This window comes from Lygodium microphyllum, chromosome 10, assembly GCF_053477565.2.
Source record: "Lygodium microphyllum isolate KBCC chromosome 10, Lygodium_microphyllum_v1.1.10, whole genome shotgun sequence".
NCBI lineage: Eukaryota > Viridiplantae > Streptophyta > Polypodiopsida > Schizaeales > Lygodiaceae > Lygodium > Lygodium microphyllum.
The window spans coordinates 66,895,196-66,919,444 of NC_141144.1; the positions used below are offsets into that span (position 1 = coordinate 66,895,196).

Below are 24,249 nucleotides of genomic sequence, written 5' to 3' on the forward strand. Positions count from 1 at the left end.
CCTAAAAATGTGCATGTCTTGCTAGCTTTTACAAAAAATTTGTGAGAAATTTTTCATTACTTGCATTACCTTTGACAAAATTATTAAAGAAAGGTATTGTGTATCATTGGTCTGAAAATTAGCAAAAGTCTTTTAATTTACTTAAACATGCCTTAACACATGCTCATGTATTGCAACTCTCTGACTTTAATAGACCATTCTTCCTAGTAATCACTGACGCTAGTGGATCTGAAAAAGAAACTGTCATTATACAAGATTCACATCCCATAGCCTACTCTAGCTATAAACTAAACTATCTGAACTCAAGTATTCTACATATGATAAGGAATTGCTAGCTGTAGTACAAGCTTTACAACAATGGAAACACTATTTAATGGAATCTGAATTCATGATCAAAACTGGCCAACAAAGTCTCAAACATCTCCTTAGTCAGCTACAAATCTCTGACCGTCATATTAAATGGGGTGCTTTGATTCAAAGTTTTCATCCACTTATCCAATATCAACCCGGCAAAGAAAATGTTGTTGATAATACCTTGAGTAGAAGACCAACTATACATAATATCTCTGTGATATCTTTTGATTCTCTTATTGCTATGAAAGATACATTTGATCAAGACCCTAGTTTTCAAGCTGATTGAAATATATTAATTGCAAATAACTAGATTCCCATTGATTCATTGCCTTATGCTGATGGATTTATGTTTTATGATAAAAGATTTTATGTAGTTGTTCCATTTAGATCATTTGTATTGCACGAAATTCATTATCCCCCATATCAAGGCCATAGAGATATTATTTTTACTTTACGTACATTGGTTGAAGATTTTTACTGGCCACAGATAAAATCTGATGTTTCTAACTTTTTATCTAAATGTTTAATTTGTCAAAGAGTTAAGCAACACCATGGTAAGCAATATGGTTTATTAATGCCTTTACCAATTTCAGAACGACCATGGAAACATATTTCAATGGATTTTATTACTGGTTTGCCTAACATTCAAGCTAATCACAATGTGATTTGGACTATTGTAGATTGGTTTGGCAAACAAGTATATTTCATTCCATGCAAAAAAACATTAATTGCCTCTCAACTTGCTCAATTATTTTTGAAAACTGTTTTCACTAACCGTAGTTTGCCGAAAGTTATTATTTCTAATCGTGATTCTAGATTCTGCAATAATTTCTAGACTGCTTTGTTTGCTAATTTAGAAACAAAGATTGATTTTTCATATGCATTTCATCTTAAAATAAATGAGCAAACAGAAGCTACAAACAGTACAATTTGAATATTTTGTGTATATACACAATTTCAAAACCACAAACATGAGATATATACTTGTATTTACTTCAATTTGCATATAATAACACCCCACATACAGCTACACGGAAAGCACCTTTTGAAATCATTTATGGATATAGATTGCCTACACCTATTACCTCATTGTCAAACAAAATTAAAGCTGCTGACATTATTGTCAATATACATGCTACTATTTTTGCTGAAGTCAAAGACATGATTGCGAAAGCCCAGCAATTATATACAAAACAAGCTAATAAGAAAAGAAAAGCTATGAATTTCACAATTGATGATTATATTTGATTACGCATTGAAAAGAAAAGATTACAAAGTGTTGAGAAATACTCTGTAGTAAAGGTAGCTCCTAGATTTTATGGACCTTTCAAAATCATTCACAGAATCAATGACAATGCCTCTAAATTAAAACTACCCCAACACTGGTAAATCCACAATACTTTTCATATCCGTTTCTTACGACCTTTCAGAGGCCAATTACATGTCCACCCTATTTATGAAAATGCTCCTTTGTTAAAAGAAGAAACTGAAATCCTTGAACTCGAAACCATTTTAGACACTGATTATATGACCACTAGAACTGGCCGTAGATATTCAAGATATTTGGTAAAGTTTAAAAATCATTGAAGAGGCTCAATGGATGCATGCTCGTGACCTAAGTGCTTACCACTCACTACTCGCTCCACATTGAGCTAATAGCAATTGAGGACAATTGCTATCCCACCTCGGAGGTATGATGTTAGGAAGCATATTCCACGGTGGATTCCGTGAGGTTTTACGGTCGATTCCGTAAAATTATATTTATTTACTGGGGCTCGTACACAAGGTGAATTCTTTGTGTGAAAAGTTGACGGAGATACCTGTCCTTTTCGGGCGTCACGTTAATTTAATGTGCAAGTGGGTGATTCCATAGCGGGTGATTCCGCAAAATACATATCTAAATTAATGGACGTTTATGGATTTAAAGTACGCACTCGTATTAAATTAAGGTTAGGATAGATTTCCAACCTATTTAATTATTTTGTAACTGAAGACTGCTAGATATTCACTTTTATCGGTTTAATTTTATTATTTTTTAACAATTGTGAATGCTTTAGTTGATGTATAGAGCAAACAGCGGTGGCACTGGGAAACACTTGGCGATAGCGTGTATTCAACTTATTTAGAAGAAATTATCATTTTTTATGGACGCGCATCTTAGACGTTCGCTAATATTTATTTTGATACGCTTATTTATTGAAGCGCTTGACATATATCTATTATTTTGTATGTGCATGGACGCACGGTTTAAATATTCATTATTGGATATTGTATTTGAGCACTGCCTGACTTTTGGACCGCCCAACCGCTTTATTTTTTATTTGAACAAAAGCAAACACAAAAACTAAAGCATACTAATTGTAAACATTGGGCTATTTTTTAGCTTAGAGATGAATAAATTATTAAATACATGCTTTGTGGAGCACTCACACAAGGCCTGGAGAGCGATTGCACCCAATTGGTCTTTTTGCCTCATGCCGTGCAAGTCTATTCTCTTGAATTTTGAGCTTAAAGTAGAGTTCTTTGTTCTTGGGGACCTTCCGATACTCGCTACGTACACATACAACATCCGATTAGCGACCACTACTTGACCATCTAGACATAGTTACTTGTCAAAATGAGATCATCCACATAAAGCGTGAACAATGCATACCCTCAAGCTAAGATGTGGACATACAACTAGCGATCAACACTAGAACGTTGATGCCCTAACTTTCCTTGAAGAAACGAATCCATCTTCTCATTACAAACCCAGAGAGCCTGTTTGAGGCCATAAAGGGGCTTCTTCAACTCCATACACTTTACCATTTGATGAGAAAAAGCCGGAACTATAGTTAGGTGCAATAAACTAAATATAATAAGTGATAAGTCAGTGGCCATGTGGAGATCATAATGACCATTGATGTGCTAAGTGTAAATGTGCAGACCCATCTAGCTAGGTTGTCCATCATCAATGTCTATACATATTGAGCTTCACATCTCAATACTCCCCCTCAAGCTCAATTGTATCTCTACAACTCTAAGTAAGCTCTTAAATTTTTAAAGCTTATCTACATCCAATGCCTTTATGAAATTATCTACCAAATCCAGTAATTCTCCCCGTTAAGCTTTTACTTTGAAGGAAAAGCCAGTAACACAGGGACCTTATAGTCCATAATAGCCTGAAATTCTGCATCAATCTCGAAAGACACTATCACCTGAATAACTTGCACAAAAACAAGGGTAGCTCTTTTTCACTCCGAAACGTAGCCTACTAGGGCTTCCTCCACTGATCCTAAACCTATTTAATCACCAAAGCTGATGAATACTCAAAATCTACCCCAAAAGGCTGAAAATGCAGCCTTTTCTCCTTCACCAGCAATAAAAGCCTATGAAAAACAGCAACTTTGCTCCTTTACCGCGCTTCACCTATTCGCCTCAGCCTTATGTCAATGTGCAGCCCTCACACTGACCCTTAAATGCTGAAAATGCAAACTTTTGTCACATTGAAATCTCGCATTCAGGTTTGCCCACGATCAATCAGCCCTTCAATGCTGCTTTAATACCATATTAGAGTGCAGTGAATGCAAAATCATATGACCGGACTAAAAGAAAATGAACATGGAGAGAAGAGGGAGAGAAAAAAGAGACAATAGAATGCAGAAATCTGCAATGCATGAACACTGAAATGAAGAAGGCAAATATGTACACGGGCTGTATGCCATGAGGCATCTACACAGCAAAACCCCAAAGGTGTGAAGAAATTTTGAGAAACTGAAGCACAAAATCGAAATGCCCCAAATTCTCATACGTGAACTGCCCCAAGAGATTTAGTATTAAGTAAAGTTTAATTAAAAATGCCATATCTTCCTAAAATTGTGTCTGCACAAATCTGATGGGCCGTTGGGTGACATGGATGGTCAACGAGTTGGAGGTGACATACACGTGGCTGAGTACACAACAGCTTGCAAGACAGGTCCACAACTCCACAAAAGCAGTTGCAGTGTCAAGGGCACCTGATGAGGGCGCTGGGATATGGCAACTCACTGGTGAGATAGGTAACAAGAGTGACAGGCTGGATTGGCAAGATGTATGACAGCAGTCATCACATTGACAGGGACTAGGTGAGACAGGACATCAAGACAGAGACCACACAGCACACAAAACTGGCAACGGATGATCACTGAAGGCATGCTTGTAGCAGCCTGTACAGCCAAGGCAGCCATTAGAGATCTACTGGAGAAGACACAGAGAGTAGCACCAGCTATTGGGACAGGATGCATCCTAGTGCAGCACCTCCTCCTCTGCACAACAGCAGCTGAAGCCTGGGCAGCAGACAGTGCACCGTGTGTGGCGGCACTTGACATGTTGAAAGAGCACACACAATGAAGGCTGAGTGAAACCCACTCTGATACCACTCCTTGGGTTTGAGGCTCACATGCGTTAACTGCAGGCCACAGGGGATGGAACCCCATGGAGGTGAGAGAAGAGAGTGTAAGAGAGAACTCTTGTGAGTACACAATCTGAATAGATTGATCAATTGATAAGTGAGATGGAAGTACAACTGATAGGGCCTGAATATAGGTGTGTATATAAGCCTTTGACCCTTATTTAAGGCTACATGGTACAAAAGGTATTCACACCTAAACACACACGGTAATACATGTTTGCACATGAGGATGAATAATAACTAACAATAAGCGTTCTCAAAGTCCAAAAGGACCATAAGATCGTGATTCCTAGAACAAGCAAGAGCACAAGGCTCCCAAAAGGTCACTCGTCCAAGATGCTACGCTCTCCAATAAAACCTGTGGGTGGGGTGGATAATGTCTGGCATCGATGGGGCTAGTCTGACACTAATTACCTTTGCAAAGATCTTGTTGGAAGTTCCAAGCAAAGTGATCTCCAATCTATCTCCACTTCCCATGGAAATGAGGTGACATAGTCTGCATTAATTGCAAATACCAAAGGACAGCTTTTACTTGTACTGCACTCTCTTCAGAGGTGCAGCTATAGTCTCTATCATTGTGTGCACCTTTTATTCAGTACTGTAAGGAACCCAACTGCCACACGATGTGTGTTGATGTTGTTTAATCAGTTGACAAGTTGAATGACTTCTTTGTTCCTGATACAAGGAAAGTCCTTTGATGAGAGCTCCTCTCTTTATCCAAGTATCTTCCAAACATGACCGATGCTCTTACAAGTGCAAAGCCAAAAATACCCTAAGAAAAATATGTAGGGTTGTAACAGCTGGATGATGAAGTATCGTGGCATCTTAATAACATGTACAATCTGGCCAATCTAGACTTGTATTGCTGTTGAGCTCCCCTAAGCTCTCATGTCTGAGCTCCTTACTCTCTTGGTTCTGCTTTTGAGAGTGTCTTTCCAACATGTGTACCACTGGGAGAAATGAAGTTTTTTAAAAAAAGAAGGCACTGTGCCCTTTAAAAAAATCAAACACTATAGTAGCAGAGCTAGCAGAGAGAAGACTTGAGAAGGTGTTTGCTAGGAGGTAGTAGAGACAAGCATGGACCGTAGAGCCACACTAGTATAGGAGACTTAGATGGACCCCATTAGGATCCTCTCAAGTCTCATGGAATGTACAAGGCTTTGGAGGATGACATTTGAGGTAGGGTTGGAGCCTTTTGAGACAAGTCTTGCAAAGAGCACTAGTAGGAGGATCGGTATATCTTCTCACGCTACAGTAGCACCATCTCCTGGTAGAGAGGATATCTTGATGATGTGGGAACAGAGCCATATTTACTAGGTAACAACTGTAGCCTGTGGAAGTCACAAAGATATTGACTAGTGTTTGCATATATGTGTTGGGCAGCAATGGACTCCGTTTAGGATCGGGGCATTGTGGTTCTAAGGAAGCTATGTGGGTCTCTATCTGAGTGCAAGATGCTCTTATTGGTCTATTAGTCATTTATGCCCCAAATGGCCATCAAGATCGGAGAAAATTTTGGATTGGATAAGTCCTCCTTTTTGAGCTACTGGGATCTTATCAATGCAAGGTTCATCGACAAACCCAGGAGAGATCATGGCATTAGGAGGTATGCCAAAGAAACTTTATAAATTATGAGGAATTGCTACCCAACACCAGTCATGTGCACCTAATTCAGCAGGCATTGTGTTAGCTGCCTGAGTTCATCCAACCACATACAAGGGTGTCAGCTACAGTACAACAGAACTACCCCAGTCACCCTCTGATTCCTTTACCTGTTCTTATCAATGCAAGGTTCATCGACAAACCCAGGAGAGATCATGGCATTAGGAGGTATGCCAAAGAAACTTTATAAATTATGAGGAATTGCTACCCAACACCAGTCATGTGCACCTAATTCAGCAGGCATTGTGTTAGCTGCCTGAGTTCATCCAACCACATACAAGGGTGTCAGCTACAGTACAACAGAACTACCCCAGTCACCCTCTGATTCCTTTACCTGTTCTTAAACCACTATTCTGCCGATCTGAGAGTCTGGAAGTGTAGATAAGAATGTCCTGTACAATCTTTCAAAAAGGTGAAAAGAAACAGAAATCAGCAATACCTGCCAATATTTGTGTGCACATCTATCCACACAGCTATTCTCACCAACATTGAGGTCTGAATCTTTATACCTGCATAGAAAACACAGGTCAAAAACCCCTTGTATAACGTGTACATGTGCCATCACCTTAGTAAAATTTCTGACATCCCTCTGACACAGGCACAAGAAATTCTGAAATAGTCAACAAGGCATACTTGAAGTGCATAACTTCCTCAACTTTTGTAGCTTTTTAGCACACCACACAAGTCACAGCTGGCTAGCAAGTTGAAGTGGTTAATAAGAAATGAGCAGACATGTTAAAGTTTAAAAGCTTTTATGTGTAACTTAAGCCTACAAAGTGTGTGACAAGTTGATTTCTCCTAGACCTACAAGATCACTTATGTAAACTTTCGCTGTGTAGTTAATCCTTTTCACATTGGATTTGGTCCATGCAGTTCTGTTCTTGGAGTGGTCACTTGCTATCTTACATTGATGCACTCCTAGAGCATTTGCCATTTTTCAAGAGGGGAGTAATATTACAGCCATGAGTAGTTGTGGGCAAGACACTAGGTTAAAATGTATACTATATAAAATCAAGCAGGGTGATTGGTTGAGAGAGAGAAAGTGTCCAATATACATAGTGGACAATGGGAAGACATAAGTGAAATTGGAAATGTTCTACTAAGGAGGAATTTGAATAAAAATTTCACTATTAATCCTTTTGGCATTGGATTTGCTCCATGCAGTTCTGTTCTTTGAGTGGTCACTTGCTATCTTACATTGACGCACTCTTAGAACGTTTGCATTTTTCAAGAGGGAAGTAATGTTACAGCCATGAGTAGTTGTGGGCAACACACTAGGTTAAAATATATACTATATAAAATCAAGTAAGATGATTGGTTGAGAGAGGAAGTGTCCAATATACATAGTGGACAATGGGAAGACATTAGTGAAATTGGAAATGTTCTAGTAAGGAGAAATTTGAATTAAAAATTCACTATTGGAAATAGCATTTCAACTTCAAGACATTTCATTCCACTAGTACATGGCCACCTTGAGGTAAGTTCCTACAGCTAGTGAGATTAGGGCTAGTACAACCAGCCTTCCTCCTCAAATAGGGTGGTACTAACCTGATTTAACACTAACTACAGCAAGTAATTGATTCTCATAAATTGAAAGGCACAGTTTACCACTTTAATCTTGGACAATGGACAGCCTATAGGGCCCAACATTTTCACCCCTTGCTGAATTTTTTTAGCTATTATTGCAAATGGATGGAGTACAACTGAGATTCTCTAGTCCCCTTCGCTGATCCAAGTGCCTCTTGCTGTCAAAACTGACTAGCAAGCCTTCAAACCAATTTGCCCCTTGGTTCACTCGGAAATGGGCCTTCATCTTGATCCTTGTAAGACAAATTTAACCCAAAATTGACATTGGTTGGATGGCCTTCTGAATCTCCTTGAAATTCTTTCATTTCAGCTGTTGGAGCTAGGCTCTCAATTCTGAGCACGCATCTTGGGGTAGTTGTCAAACCCTAATTTCTGCTGTAAATTAGCGTTTACAGTAGAGTCTTTCCAATATCTCCATCTCTCATAACTCAAACTGCTGGAAAATGTTGAGGCAAGTTCAAAAATGGTTGTAGAGTGAGAGAGAAATTTCAGGCTTTCATTACGAGAAAATGAAAGAAATCCGTTGTTGCTACCCTATCTAGACAACCATAAAAGCTGTCTCCACTCATGCAACATACCGAATACAATGTTGTTTGGCTGAACCAGCCCTCAAACTACTGTCAGCTATTGTTGTAGTCTCTTCAAGGCATGTCACGTACTCTTGGAGGGTCTCTTGTTCATTGGAAATGGCTATCAAATGTTGTAGCAACTATGGCAATCTTCTCTCTATCTCTCTCAACTAGCACAAGGCCACAAGGCTGGAGTGAACCTTGCTCCTCTCTCTCTCTCTCTCTCTCTCTCTCTCTCTCTCTCTCTCAAACATCTTTACGACTTGTATGGGTAAGTTTTCCCAAGTGGCAACCTTCTAAACCCATTTTCTAGCATTATCCATCTTATTAAACTAATTTTCAAAACATTATTTTTGAAAAGTAATTTAATAATTATTCTAGTGCCCAAAAAAATAATTCCACCAGCCAATAATTAAACTCGCTAGGCCAATTTGTCTTCGAAACGTCCCTAAGCAATTATTCAACCCTAGACTTGCATTAATCAATTAATTAATGCCTAGTCTCTACTGTCACCACTAACATTAATGACCAATAACAACAAGTACCACCTAGTACCTCTCAAACATAACTTAATAAAACTTTTGCCTTTGGCAACAATTCATATCTCAAGGTCCCAAGTCCCACACTGTGAAATACTTAACTTGCACCTCACGTATAAGTCATATTAGCACATTTGATAAACTTTTAATCAAATGCTAAGCAAAGAAATCAAATTATGTGTCCTTGTGATAGCTAGAGTTTGCTAGGATACTTAAGATGATTAGTCCTATGGTTTTCTATTTACAGACATTTTGTGCATCTCAACACATAAAGTGTGCTCATTATTCAATGTAACAATGTGGACAATCTACCATTGTATCTTAATTCATTCATTGAAATTTTCATCATTGGGGATCAATTTCCAAATGTTAGCAAGCCTCTAAAGCCTTGTGAAAGGCTTCAAACTTTTCTCTTGTAAGCTCTTCAATAAATACCAAGTCGTCGTATATAGGGAGATGTACCAAGAAAACCTCCCTACATGGAAAGCCTCTCTTTAACATAAAGATAGTGCATCTCAATCCACTTAATGCGAGTATGAGATCCCAAGTTCCTCACAACTACCATGGCACTGTGAATGTCTGTACACATAGGAGAGGGTGACTTTTGTCCCACACTGGCTTGGCCAAAGCGCATCTAAGCCATACACATTCCAATGTAGTTGTTGCTATTGCCATGCATTCAATCACAATTGGATGTGGCCAATGTAGACCAGCTCTTGCTAAGCCAAGAGATGCATGAATCACCAAACATGAACAATTGGCACTAGTAAACATTGTCAAAACAGCCAAGCCAATCATTGTTTATAAATGCATACAACCAACTAAAAGTGCCTACCCATGACTTGGTACCTTTGAGGTACTGAAAACCTATTTCATTGCTTGCCAATGTTTAGCATGAGGATTGTGCATAAACCATGCTAGCTAAGAAACCCCGAATCGGATACATAGCCATTATTGCATAATTACAATAGGCAGCCAACAACCTATTGATAAAGAAAGGTGTCGAATGGATCTCTTGCATACTCAAACTATTTCATTGCTTGCCAAAGTTTAGCAAGAGGGTTGTGCATAAACCATGCTAGCTAAGAAACCCCAAATTGGATACATAGCCATTATTGCATAATTACAATAGGCAGCCAACAACCTATTGATAAAGAAAGATATCGAATGGATCTCTTGTATACTCAAATGAAAAACATGTGGGGCAAGTCTCAACTGGTGTAGAGATAGGCTTGTAGTCTTGCATTTGAAACACTCTAGGAGCTGCCCACTGTACTTGGACTGTCTCAAGACAATGCCCTCGCAATCGCATTAAATTGTATGCCCAGATAGTAATGCACATGGCCTAGATTAATAACATCAAAGGAGTGCTGAAATTCAGCCTTCAAAGCTGCAATATGCAACTCCTAGGACCTAGTCGATAGAATATCATCCACATAAAATAGATATGTACTTCTATTCTACAATTCCCATACTTACATCTTTTGAGTGTGAGACTACTGCCCACTCCGCTTCACTACCTTGTGTTCAATGTCTCTCTTCATTTCCAATAGTTGCTATCAAAACTTGACACAAACGTTCTGCCTTGCCACCACTCAACTCGTGCCTCCTGCACCATGTCCACTCAACCAAAGAAGAAAGATGAGGAGTTGCTCTATTCCAACTTGCACACAACCCCACATGCAGTCTTGCACATAGCCTCTCTTGGCATTGCCTACTATTCTTTGCAAATTTGGAGGATAAACTTCAAACACCCTTTTTTTTTTTTTTTTTTTTGTTGGAAGGGGGGGGGGGCGGTGGTGGTGGTGGTGGTGGGTGTGTGGGCGCCAAATTCCAATCCGCCTTGCATGTCTCCACTATTTTTATTTGCGTAAAAAACTCAAAACCTTAGAAGTACAAAAATCCTAATTTTTGAATTTAGGGGTTTTTAGAAATTTGTGCAATTTCTGGTCCATCTTGCTTGTCTCATCCTGAATTTTAAAGTCATTCTCAATTTCACACACTGGGCACCCAGAAATTTGGCGATTTTTGGCCAAAATGTCAATTTCTTGTAATTTCCATCAAAAAGTCTAGGACTTTTGCTCAAATTTACTCCCGATGTATTGAGATATCACAATTTATCATTGCCATTGATTATTGGCTGTAAGTAATTCTGAATTTCTGCAATTTCTCAAAATTTACACAAAAAAGGGCTTTTCACTCTCCTACCTTCAAAAGCACATTACATGTGGTTGTACAGCATTAAATTGCTGGTTGAATCAGTTTGAGCATAGAAATCAAGGCATTCACAACCACTTTCAGTTTCCATTCACTTTTGATTCAACAATGCCAAGGAATAACAATGATGTTTTTGGCATCCTCACCAATGAGGACAAATTGGATGGTACAAATTACTCCCTCTAGAGTTTTGTGATTTAAAACCTCCTTTTGGCCAAGAATCTATGGGATTATGTCACGGCTGATAAAGTTCAAACCATAAGGATTGCTCTTGGCATATCTTCTCCCACACAAGGAGAGAGAGAGGACATCTTGCTGCTACCCATGTTGTTATGCCTAACTAGAAGAGATGGGATTCTAAGGATGCGCAAGCTTTGTCTTTAATAGCTCCATCAATGACAAGAGACATTGTATCTCGCATTCGATCTTGCAAGTCCTCAAATGCAGCTTGGTTGTCTTCGAGCAAATGTTTGCAGCCAGGAATAAGGCCCGCATCTCTTCCGTACAAAGATAGTTGTCAAATGCTCACATGAATGAAGGTGATTCTATGACACATTACATCACATGCATTCAAGATTTGCATGAGCAACTGCTCAACATTGATGATGTGATTGAAGATGGTAAATGTTTAGCATCACTTTGAACTCTCTTCCAAAGTTATACCTTATTTTTCACACCACTCAATTTGTCATTGAGGGGGCAGCTCAGCCCCTTACATTCATGGAGTTGATTGGCCTCTTGCTTTAAGATCAGCAAACTCCAAAGAATGTCACCCTACACTCAAAGTGATTCAGCCATGCTTTCTAGGTACAAAGGCAAAGGGAAAGCAGAGCAAAATTCAAATCAATCCAGCCTGATGAGAGAAGTTGAAACCAACCTTCCATCTTGGATAGGGTGGTAAATAACCTCATTAAGCACTAATTACAGCAAGCATAAAATTCATGTAAATCAAAAATGCACACTTTACTACTTTAATCTTGGACATTAGACACCCTCTTCGCCACAAAATTGGCGCCCTTTGTGGTATTTCTTTATCTTATCTTGCAAATGGAAGGAGTACAACTGAGTTCCTCTAATGTCCTCCACTATTCCAAGTGTCCCTTGCTATCAAAACTGGCCAGGAAGCCTCCAAACCAATTTGCCCCTTGATTTGCTTGAGAATTGGCTTTCACCCTACTCCTTGAAAGACAAATTCAACCCCAGTCTGATATTGGCAGGCTAGCCTCTTGAATCTCTCTAAAATTTCCCAATTCCAACTGTTGGAATTCAAGTACTAGACCCTCATTTTATACAATTTATAAATACATGCATGGGGGAGGTGCTCGCCCATTCACAGGGGGAGATTGTACCTAATCTTGTGTCATGCGACTTTTATGGATTTTCTTTTCTTCCTTACAATTTGTTCAATTACTATTTTCTCTCAATTTATGATTATTGTGTGATGAAGGCTAGCAACATTGAAATCAAAGTGAAGTGATTGGTGAATGCATCAACATCAAAGAGAAAGCAACCATCCATCTCGAAGGCTGCTTCATCATCATCATCAAAGTGCACTCTATTATCAAGTGTTTGAAGGCTTTGCACATAGGATTTTGCCACAAAAGTCTTATTCAACATTCAAAGTATGTTTCTTTCTACTTTCTTAAGCTAATTTCTATTGTGGATTAGGATTTACATCAAAGATTGACTCAAATCTCTTTCTTTGATGGCTCAAACTACTAGAAAATGTTGAAATAACTTGAAAGATGGTTGGGGGATGAGAAAGGATGTTGTAGAGAGTGAAATTTCAATTTGACTTGGCATGAGGGGTATTTTTTTCATAAAAGATAATTTAGTAATTACAAAAACATAAGCTCAAAAGTACGGCCTTACCAAAAGTACAAAGAGACATCACGATCAAAAGTACAAGGAACTAGATGGCTTGGAGGGGAATTGAAAAAACTACAGTGTGCCAAGATAGCAAATCATGTTTAGGGAAAATATCAACCAACTCAATTATATTAAACTATCAATTAAGAAGTCATTTCAAGCAAACTATAAACTCTACCCTCCTCACAAAGCATCAAAGATGAATACATGCCCCATAGTCCATATGTGCCAACAATCCCAAAAGTGTAAGAAATGAAACAGCACTTTCATATCAGCCTGCATAAGATGCACAAACTTGGGATATCCAAAGACCCAATCTTCTGGAAGCATCAATAGCCCAACCACTCGGGACCAAATGGCCAAGAATAGTAACTAAACCTTCCGTGCCACCAAATATGAGGATTATTTTACTAGCCATTTTCATCTGGGACTTAGTGATTATATGAAAGAACATTTTGTTGACAATGCTAAAGGTTTATACGTTAAGTGACTTTATTTCTCAAGCAATACAATGCAATAATCCGCTATTTGAGAGATATCAAGAGAAGCACCATGAAGTCTCATTAAGTCTAGATGCTACAATAACAATGGCCTCCCAAGGAAAACAATAAACCAATACCAACTAGATCGATCCCAATTCAAGCCATTGTCAACCCAAGAAAAGTAACAATGACGCTCTAGAGGATTATCTTTGTATTGTGAAAAACTTATATTGCTCAACGTTGTTCTAAAATCAAGTTGCAAATATGAAGCTCTATTGTACCCTCATTTCCAAGAAACATGAATACCCAGCCACGATAGGAGCCATACAACTGGATAAAAACGAAGAGCTCTTAGAAGACCCCTCCTTGTCTACTTAGACTAATTCAAGATTTATGTTGTTGATAAGAGTTTATACACCACATCAACAACTAGATATTAAAGCACTTTTAGACTCTGGAGCCTTAGCATGTTTCATGGATGAGAAGTTTACTAGGTGACATGGTATCACAATTGAAGAGAAATCTAACCCAATTCTTGCAAAAGTCATAGACATCTCTCTGCTTACTTTAGGTCATGTCATCCTATGTGGCAATCCAATCATCGCTGATCTCCCTTGGCTCAAACTACACAATTTCAATATCAACTGGAATACTGAAAAGTTGAACCAAGGTTACAAGTTTAAGGCTCACTTGATGTACAAGGATTTTGACAAAACCAAGGTATTGACTATAAAGAGACCTTTACTATTACAATGCGGTTAACATCATTCTCTATGTTGGTTGCGCTAGCTACTCGCCATGATTGGTAGTATCTAAAGAAGGAAATCTATATGGAGCAACCATCCAAATTTTCTTCTGCCAACTAGAAAGATAAGGTTTTTCATAGTAAAAAGCTCTTTATGGATGGAAGCAAGCACCACGATCTTGGTTCCAAAGAATGAATGAGTTCCTTCAAACTCACGTATACCATTCTACCCGTTGTGACCTGGACTTATATGTTTGCATCACTTCAAAGGGGATCAACTATATCCTATTATATATCAATGCAAATTATGATGCCATTATAGAAATTAAGACCCAGATTTGTGTTACTTTCAAGATAGCAAACCTCGATTTATTGTCTTACTTTTTGAAATGAATATAGTTCAATCTAAAAGATATAGTTTTGTGTCACAGCAAAAGTATGCTCTCCAATTTATAGATCAATGTTGCCAGGGTTGTCAAGTATGAAAGATACGATACAGTACGGTATGATAAAATACGGTACTAATTGGTACCTTACGATTTTACAAGATACGGGACGATATTAGTACGAAGAAAAAAACAAAAACTTAATTATTTTGGATTATAAATAATAGAGCACATGTTTAGAGCTAAAAAATTCAATAGCTTGTTTTGTGGTACGAAATGGTACGGATACGTACCGTATAGTATGGTACAAACCGTACAAAACGAACTAGTCTGTATGTAGTACGAACGCAACTATGAATGTTGCTAGGATCAAACACAACCTCTGGCAACACCTCTCGTCTCAACTATCCACTTATCCAAGATACTTTGGATCAACCCTTTGACTAGCATACCTATAGATCTATAGTAGAAAAATTGCTTTCGTTAATTCATACTAGGCATGATTTAGCATACTTAATTAGTTGCTCAATCAGTATTTCATTGCATGTAGAATGTCACATTGGATTGTATGTCTTTATATTTTGAGATATTTGCGGTGTACCTATCCTTATGGCCTAACTTAGAGTTTTTGTTTATGTTTGCAACAATACATAGATTTTGATTGGACAAGAGATGCAAACTCTCAACATTCCCATGGCGGCTACATCTTTACCTTAGATGCAACTCCCATCTCTTGAGCCACCCATTAGCAAGAGCAGTGGCACCTTTCATGGTCAAGGCTGAGTATAGAGCTCTCTTTGATGGTACCACCAACGCCATCTACCTAAGGACCTTACCAATAGCACTTTAAATCCCATGGGCTATACCAACTATCCTCTATTGTGAGAACTGAAGTGTGATTGCACTAGCTTGTAATCCAATTATTACACCTGAGACGCGGCATGTTGGCATATTTTCCATTTCACCAAAGAGCAAGCTGAGCTAGACACCATACATCTAGAGTCTATATCTTCATCAAATAATTTTACAAGCATATTAACCAAGACACTCAATCAATTGATGCTACAATACTTACTAGCCACGATCGGTTTAGATACTTTCTCCCCTACTTCAAATTGATAGGAAAGGGGTGCTTCCCTCCAAGGTTCTCTTCCAGGGGACGGCATTCTTCTCTTGATGGTGACAAGATAATAATCACAATTTTCTATTCAAACATTATATATATTATATTTTGTATCTTCATCTGCATCATTAGGATTACCATGATTGTAAAAGGGCACTTGGACAAGTGAACAATTATCACAAGGACATGAAATTTTGAAATGTTTCAATCTTGTTGATAACATTTCATTAAGTTATTAATCAAATGTGCAAGTTTGTTTAGCACATGTGATACACATGGCAATTATTTCATGATAACAGACCAAGAACCCCGAGGATGCAGTAGGTGTCAAAGACAAAAGTTGTGATACGTTACGCCAACTATGCTTTGGGGGTCAATTGGTGTCAACTTTGACCTTGGAACGTTTATTTGGTCAATAAGTATCAATGGTGATACTGGGGACTAGCATTAATTAATTAATTAATGTCAATCTAAGGATCAACAGAGGTTGGGAACCACTCAAAGTTGCAAATAACCTAGCCAATTTGATTATGGATGGACACATTAAATTTTGGGCAAGGTCAAAAAGGCTGAAATTAGTTTTAAGTATTATTTAAATCCGAAACCTAATTAAATGGCCGGATAATGCTGAAAAATGTATTTAGAAGACTGCCACTTGGCAAAAATACCCATACAAACTAAGAAAACCTTTTTGGGGGTTAGGTCTCAGTCATTCAATTAGTTTACAGCTTGAAAGAGGGAAAGAGAGAGCTTCTAGTCCATTTTCTGATCCGAGAATAGCGATCTGCTACAAAAGACAACCATTTGGGGGCCTCAACAGGCAAGGACAATAGGGAATCACCTTCCAAGGAGCTGGCAACTGCATTGCCGATCAGGTGACACCATGGCAGCAGGCAAAATTTAGGGTTTTCTCACGAAGAAAATTAGATTTCTCTCTCATCTTGGCTTTCTCTCACCTTCTCCAACCATTCTCAAGAGAGCTCAGCATTTCTCAACCCTTTTGAGTAGATCTCAGGCAATTTTGGTGGACATTAGAGAGATCTCTACTACAAATGCTAAATTACTGCAGAAGTTAGGGTTGAACAAACACCTCGGGACCCGTGCCAACTAGTAAAGTCATCGTACACTAAATTCAGCACCTAAAATTTGTGTAATTGTCAAGGAATTCAGATGCCAGCCCATTCGTTGTAATTTGGGGCAGCATTTGGCTAGTTGATGGTTTTATTTGTGCAAATCCTAGGTGAAAAATCAACAGGCAATTGGCCTGAATTGATTATTGATTGTTGCTACAGCAAAAAAGCTTTTTGGAACAACAAAGATTATTGTAAATCTTAACTTGTATTTATTCCATTAGCAATCAAGTTAAAGAAATACCAAAAGAAGCACCAATTTTGGGGCCAACAAGGTGTCCAATGTCTGAGAATATCAAAGTAATTTGTGCATTTCAAGTTATATTCATTTGCTAATTACCATTGTTAAGTGCTTAATCAAGGACTTATAACCCTTTCCAAGAAGGAAGGCTAGTCCTATGGTTCCATTAGCCCCAAAAGGAGGGAGTGGTTCTAGGAGGTACTGCGGAGATGTAGATGTTGTGAGATAATGGCCGGTTCCTACTCCTCACTCTCGTACGGATTCTAGAGAGGATGGATCAGGTGGGTGTTGTGGAGGCACTGATGCAATATCCTCATCTCATCAATGTGGTGGAAACTTGTCACCTCCAAGGTTTGTCACACATGTAGGGAAGTCCACTCCCGTGAATCCAAGTTTCGCTCAACCGTCTATAGGTGGTACCACTATGGGTGCTACTCCAAGAGATACCACCCGCTAAATGTACACAGATCTCTTATCTTGGACAAGGCTCAAAGCATGGACAACAACTCAAATGTTGTTGTTGGGCAAGATACAAGGCCTTCAAGGCATAATGAGGTTGATGACCAACAAAGTGAAGAGGAAATTGATGAGCAATTTAAGAAGCAGATGAGAACAACAGCAAATCTCTTTGTTGAATTGACAAAGGATGGTCAATTTACCCGATTTTTGAATGATTCAATGAAGGACAGCAAGGGCAAGAAAATGAAGACATATTCTGTACCTTTCAGACAGCAAGGTGTATCAAAGGTAATGCCAAAGCCTTCATTTGAAGCTCCCAAAGATGCTAATAAAGCCAAACAATCGGTACCTATGGGGCAAGGAATGCGAATGTAAGACCGCCATGAAAGTGCCAATCCAATGGATTTTGGAGAGCCAGGCATGCATGCCATGATGGGGCAGCCAAGATATTTTCGTGGAAACACAATTTTCCATGCTATGTTTGGACATGGACTACATACGGGAATGTATGGCACAACTCCCTATGGTATGCAACAACCAATGCATGGTGGCAGATATGGCTAAAAATATGCAAAACCCTATGTATGGCAACATTGGTTGAATGCTTGGGACACAAAGCAACATGTTTGGTAAAGCATCTGCACCCCCAAATGCCTATGGGGCTCAAGAATGAGTGTTGATCATGCAAATGCTCCGTTTGGTGTTAGTTTTGATGTAAATTCAACACCCTTCTTACAACACCTAGTCTATGATAAGGGGCAGCAAAAGAATATGATGAGGGTAGAAAAGCAATGAGGTTTGTGAAACCAACCTTCCTTCTTGGAACGGGTGGTGATAACCTGATTTAAGAGTTGATTACAGCAATAAATAAATGCACATAAAATGAAATACACACTTTACCATGACATTCTTGGACAGTAGACTCCCTATTGGCCCCAAAACTGGCACCCCTTGCGGTATTTCTTTAGCTTCATTCAATTGGAAGAAATACAACTTGAGATTCTTCAATCTCCTCCTGCTAACCAATTGCTCTTGGTGTCATAAATGACCAGCAAGCCTTTTGGGTCATTTGCCCCTTGATTCACCCAGGACTTCTTCTCCAATTTGACCCTTGGCTAGCCAAATGCTGCCCCAAATCAATTCGGGATGGGTTGGCTCCTGAAATCCCTTGATAATCTTCAATTATCAGCTGTTGATTTCGGTCCCTTTAGCCCTCAATCTCTGGCACAGATCCCAAGGTGGCTCCTAAACCCTAATTTCTGTTGTAAATTAGGGTTTATGCAAAAATTACAGATCACCCCACCAAAAATGGCTGAAATCTCCTCCAAATGGCTGAGAATTGCTAAGAATGGCTGAGCATAGACTAAAGGAGATGAGAGAATGCTGTAGAGAGAGAAAATTCTGAGATTTGTCGCGAAGAACTAATCAAAAACAGCAACTGCCCTGCTGTACCAGCCCCAAACGGATGCACCAACAACAATAGGAGCATCAGAGACTGTGATCTTCAGGAGAAAGTGCATCAGCAGTAATTGCCAGCTTCCCAAGGTCCAGAATATGCAATCTCCATCACCAAAATGGTCTCCAATGGCTGGGAAATGGCCCCAAAAGCTGGCAGCAATAGTCCAACACCTCTTCCAAACAGCTCCAAAATGAAAAAACGAGATTTCCCTCTTCCTTCAGCCCTATTTAGCCTTTCCTCCATTTACATGGGAAAGTTTTCCCAAGTGGCAACTTTCTTTATCCATTTTCAACAATTTCCAGCCATTTAATTAATTTTCAGAATTAATTAATTCTAAAACTTAATGCAGCCCTTAATCCATGCCCAAAAAAATTGACCTTGCCCATCCAAAAATTAATTGGCTAGGCCGTTTGCAACCCGAAGTAGTCCCATGCATTAATTGACCCTTGGACAAGCATTAATCCATTAATTAATGCATAGTCCCTAGTGTCACCACTGACACTTAATGGCCAGTTAATGGTCCTAGGAGCAAACTAACACCAAAATTCACCTAGAATCTAACAAGTATAACTTGTTACAACTTTTGCCTTTGGCACCCATCTTTTTCACAGGGTCCTTTGTTTGGCCTTCAACTGTGAAAAAGTAACTTGCACCTCACAAATGCAACACATGTGCATCTTTTAATTGCACATTTGATTAATCCTTTAATCAAATGTCAATTAAACATAAGCAAAGCATCAAATTTTCACGTCCTCATGACATTTGAGTCCTATAGTGGTGCACAAGATAGACTAAAAGCTTTGAATTTCATTCAGCAATTTGATGCAACCTACTCAAGGGGGAACTTCACCGAGTCCTCAAAGATTCGAAAGGCAGCCACTTTCTTAAGGGAATGCAATGGAGTGGTTGTCCACCCTTCTTATGCGAGGTAGGGCACCATCAACATGGGTACAATTCAAGCAAATGTTTGCATCAAATTGGTTGAAAAGTACCTTTGAGATGGACATCATGATAGCTTGGAATAAGCTGGATGCTGAGGAATGTAAAAATTTGGAGCAGTATAAGAAGTTTTGGGATGCATTGTTGCCTATTACTTATTATCGCCCCGTACCCCTTCATGAGCAAGTATAAAAATATATTTATGGGCTGCCCAAAGAAATCAAGGATTTTTGCATTAAATCCACCGTATCTAGTATATCTCCACTCGTAGAGACTGTTCCTACAACCAATGCTTTGCTGTGTGGGAATGATTCGAGCTTCCTAAAGTGTGGGGAGAAGCCAAATAAAAAGTTGTTTAAGGCTGAGAAAAGGGAAAGATTTGAAAATCAGCTTTAAAAGCAACCAAGACAGCAAAAAATGGGCTCAAAAACATTGGTACAACGTACAAAATTGATTGCTCGAAATAAATGTTTTATTTGTGAACAAGTGAGTCACACTGCAAGGGACTATCCCAATAGGCAACAAGCTGAAAAATCAGAAAATCGAGGAGATTCTAAAGAAAAGAAGCCCAAAACATCAGTGGGATTGGTGCCCGATGTTATTAGTGATTATCCCAATCATGATGCTCTGAGTTGTGCAAAGCATGAGGCAAAATTAGGAATCAACATACATTGATTTTCTTTGATAATGGTGCACAAGTCAACTTCATCCCTATTGACATGGCAGCCTGTCTAGATATCAGAGAGAATGAGATGGAACCCATGGGAAAAGTTGGAATGGCATGTAAAGGCCATGTAGAGCCTGTCACACCACTCATTGGAAAGCTTCAGTTGCATATACAGGGATATGTGGATAGCGAAGATTTCTTTATTCCTTCACTTGAGGGAAGTCATGTCTTGCTTGGTATGCCATGGTGTCACGATATGCATGTAGTGATTGATTCTCATGCAAGAGAGATCACTATTCAACATGAGGGAAAGGCACTCACACTTGATCTAAAATTTAAAGGTAAATATATCCATGTTTTATATTTAGCTGCCATCTTTAAAAAAATGAAAAATCATACTTCAACGTACTTGGTTTCTAGTAAGGAGAAAGATAATAGTGAAAATATTGGAAACATGTCTAAGTTAGAGAAGAATCACATATCATTTCTGAAAACGTATGATGATTGCTTCTCTCAGTCACTTCCAGAGTAACTACCACCTAACAGGCCAGAAGATCATGGCATAGATCTTAAACATGGAAGTAGCCCACCTAATAAGCCACCCTACAAAGTCAGTGCAGCCCAACAGGAGGAGATTATCAGTCAAGTGAATGAGCTATTAAAAAAAGGGTTGATTCAGCCCAACTCGTCTCCTTTTTGTTCTCCAGTGCTTTTGGTACAGAAAAATGATGGTTCATGGCGGATGTGCATTGATTATTGTGCTTTGAACAAGATCACGATAAAGATGTGCTTTCTGATTCCTCGGATCCATGATGTTATGGATAGATTGCAAGGGGCAATCATATTCAGCCGTATAGATTTGAAAAGTGGGTATCATCAAATATGCATTAAACCGGAAGATGTACCTAAGACAGCTTTCAAAACATCTTTTGGATTGTATGAGTTTCTTATTATGCCTTTTGGACTTATATATGCTCCTGGCACTTTTAATAAAATGATGGATCGCATCTTCAGGCCACATAAAAGATTTGTGGACACTTTCTTAAATGACATGATTGTCTATTCAAAGAACGAGGCAGAGCATAGAAGACACTTCGACATTGTGTTCAATGAGCTACGTGAATTCTTTTTGCATAAAATCTTCTTATTGTGACATATTGTATCTGCTAATGATATTTACATGGACCCTGCAAAGGTTGAGGCAATACGATTATAGCCACCTTGAGAAATGTACATGAGATCCGCAATTTCTTGGGTTTATGTTCTTACTACAAAAAGTATATACACAAGTTTGCTAAAATTGCATCTCCATTGCATGCTTTGTAGAAGAAGGATATGCCATTTAGATGGATAGCAATGAAAATTTCAGCATTTGAAAAGTTGAAATTTTTCTTTTTACATAAAATCCACTTTTTGGCACGCATTGTATCTACTGATGGTATTCGCATAAACCCTACAAAGGTTCAAGCAATACAATCACGGCCACCTTTGAGAAGTATGCATAAGATCCACTGCTTCTTGGATTTATGTTCTTACTACAAGAAGTATGTACGCAGATTTAATGAAATTACATCTCCATTGCATGCTTTGCAAAAGAAGAATAAGCCATTTAGATGGACAGTAGTGGAAATTTCAGCATTTGAAAAGTTGAAGGAATCTTGTGCTTGTGTTTCCCGATCTAAGGAAGTCACTCATAGTTCAGTGTGATGTATGTAGTAACAGCATTGGGGATATTCTTATGCAAGATAGCCAAGAGATAGCCAAGTTGTGGCTTATGAGAGCCGAATTCTCCACAGTGCATAAAAGAACTTGTTGGCCTATGAAAAAGAGCTCTTAGCTGTAATTTAGGAGCTATCTACGTTGAAACATTACTTGTTGGGGGCTGATTTTACAGTGCAAACAAACCATCACACTTTGAGGTACTTTTTGACACAAAAAAAGTTGTCAAAGAAGCATATTAGATGGGTTCTTTCATTTTGAGAGTGTACATATTGATGGTAAAAAGAATGTTATGGTTGATGCACTATCACGTAAGCCACAAATTTCAGCCATTAGCATGGTTTATCACACTAAGTTGGATGCCATGAAAGAACAATATATTGTTGATTTGGAATTTGCTAATGTTTATGATCAACTTTAATTTTGCTAGAAGCATAAGCACTTTGTACTAAGAGATGGATTTCTGATGATGCATACACGACTGTGTGTCATAAAGCACTTAAGGCCCAGAGTTATCACTGAAAATCATGCTCCTATATATACAAGACACAGAGGTATTATGCCACGGTCAAGGCAGTGAAGCATTTCTTTTATTGGCCAGCTTTGAGGCATGATGCAAAACAATTTGTCTGGATATGCATTGTATGTCAGAAGGTAAAGCGTGATAGGAAAAAGATGTCAGGTTTATTACAACCCTTGCCTACTCCAAATAGGCCTTAGCAAAGCATGGCAATGGACTTTATTTTCGAGCTTCTTAGGATACTACTATCATTTATAGGTCTCTCAAACAAGCCCATTTCATTCCAGTGCAGAAGAAAATAAAGGCTGATGATATGGCACGACTGTTTTTGCAAAACATCTTTAAGTATCATGGTACACCAGAGTCGACCATTAGTGATCGAGACCCTCGCATAACCAATTTATTTTGGAAGAGATTGTTTGAGAATATGGATACCACGCTAAAATTCTCATCATCCTTCCATATCCACAAACAAATGGTCAGTCTGAGGAAGAAAATTCCACAATGTTAAGACTCCTTGATGTGCTATGTTTGAGATCACAAGATAGTGGGAGCCATATTTGCCCTTGGTTGAGTTTTCTTACACAACACAACATAGTTCCATTGGCAAAGCTCTATTTGAGGTGGTTGAGGGTGGCAAGAAGATACCACCTATCTTGCGAATTAAGGATAAGACCTTTGAGGCTGACCATTATGTGGAAAACTTAGATGCAAACTGTGGAAAGATAAGATAGGCACTTTAGAAATTACAAAAAAAAGCAACAAAACGGCAATTGATTGTCATAGACATGCTTTGTAATTTGCAGAGAGCGATTATGTATTGCTGCATTTTGAAAAGGCAAGGCTAAAAAAGATGAAAGGAAGAGAAAGGGTGTATCTGAAGTTGAGTATGAGATACTATGGGTCCTTCCAGGAGCTACAAAAGATCAACAATGTGGTATGTCGGCTGAAATTGTCTTCACATTGGCGGATACACAATGCCTTTCATGTTAGTTTGTTAAGGCCTTTTCATGGTGATGTGCCAAAGAATATATTTGCCGAAATTCAGCCTGAGATTGAGGAGTTGGATGAGATTTTGGTACCCGAGCAAATTTTGGCACATAAGGAAAGTAAGGTCAAAGGTAAAGTTTTCGGGAGATACTTCGTGAAATTT

General features: G+C 38.7%; 1 protein-coding gene across 2 annotated transcripts in view; it reads right to left on the bottom strand.

Moving 5' to 3' along the window:
* The window catches only part of LOC148030111 (mitochondrial import inner membrane translocase subunit TIM10-like), a 95,423-nt gene that overhangs the window by 15,134 nt on the left and 56,040 nt on the right, over nucleotides 1-24,249 (bottom strand). For both annotated transcript variants that reach the window (XM_087686381.1, XM_087686382.1), the window contains one exon: nucleotides 6,885-6,954. In XM_087686381.1, the coding sequence (XP_087542507.1) occupies nucleotides 6,885-6,954 (70 nt within the window). The remainder of the gene's footprint in view (nucleotides 1-6,884; nucleotides 6,955-24,249) is intronic.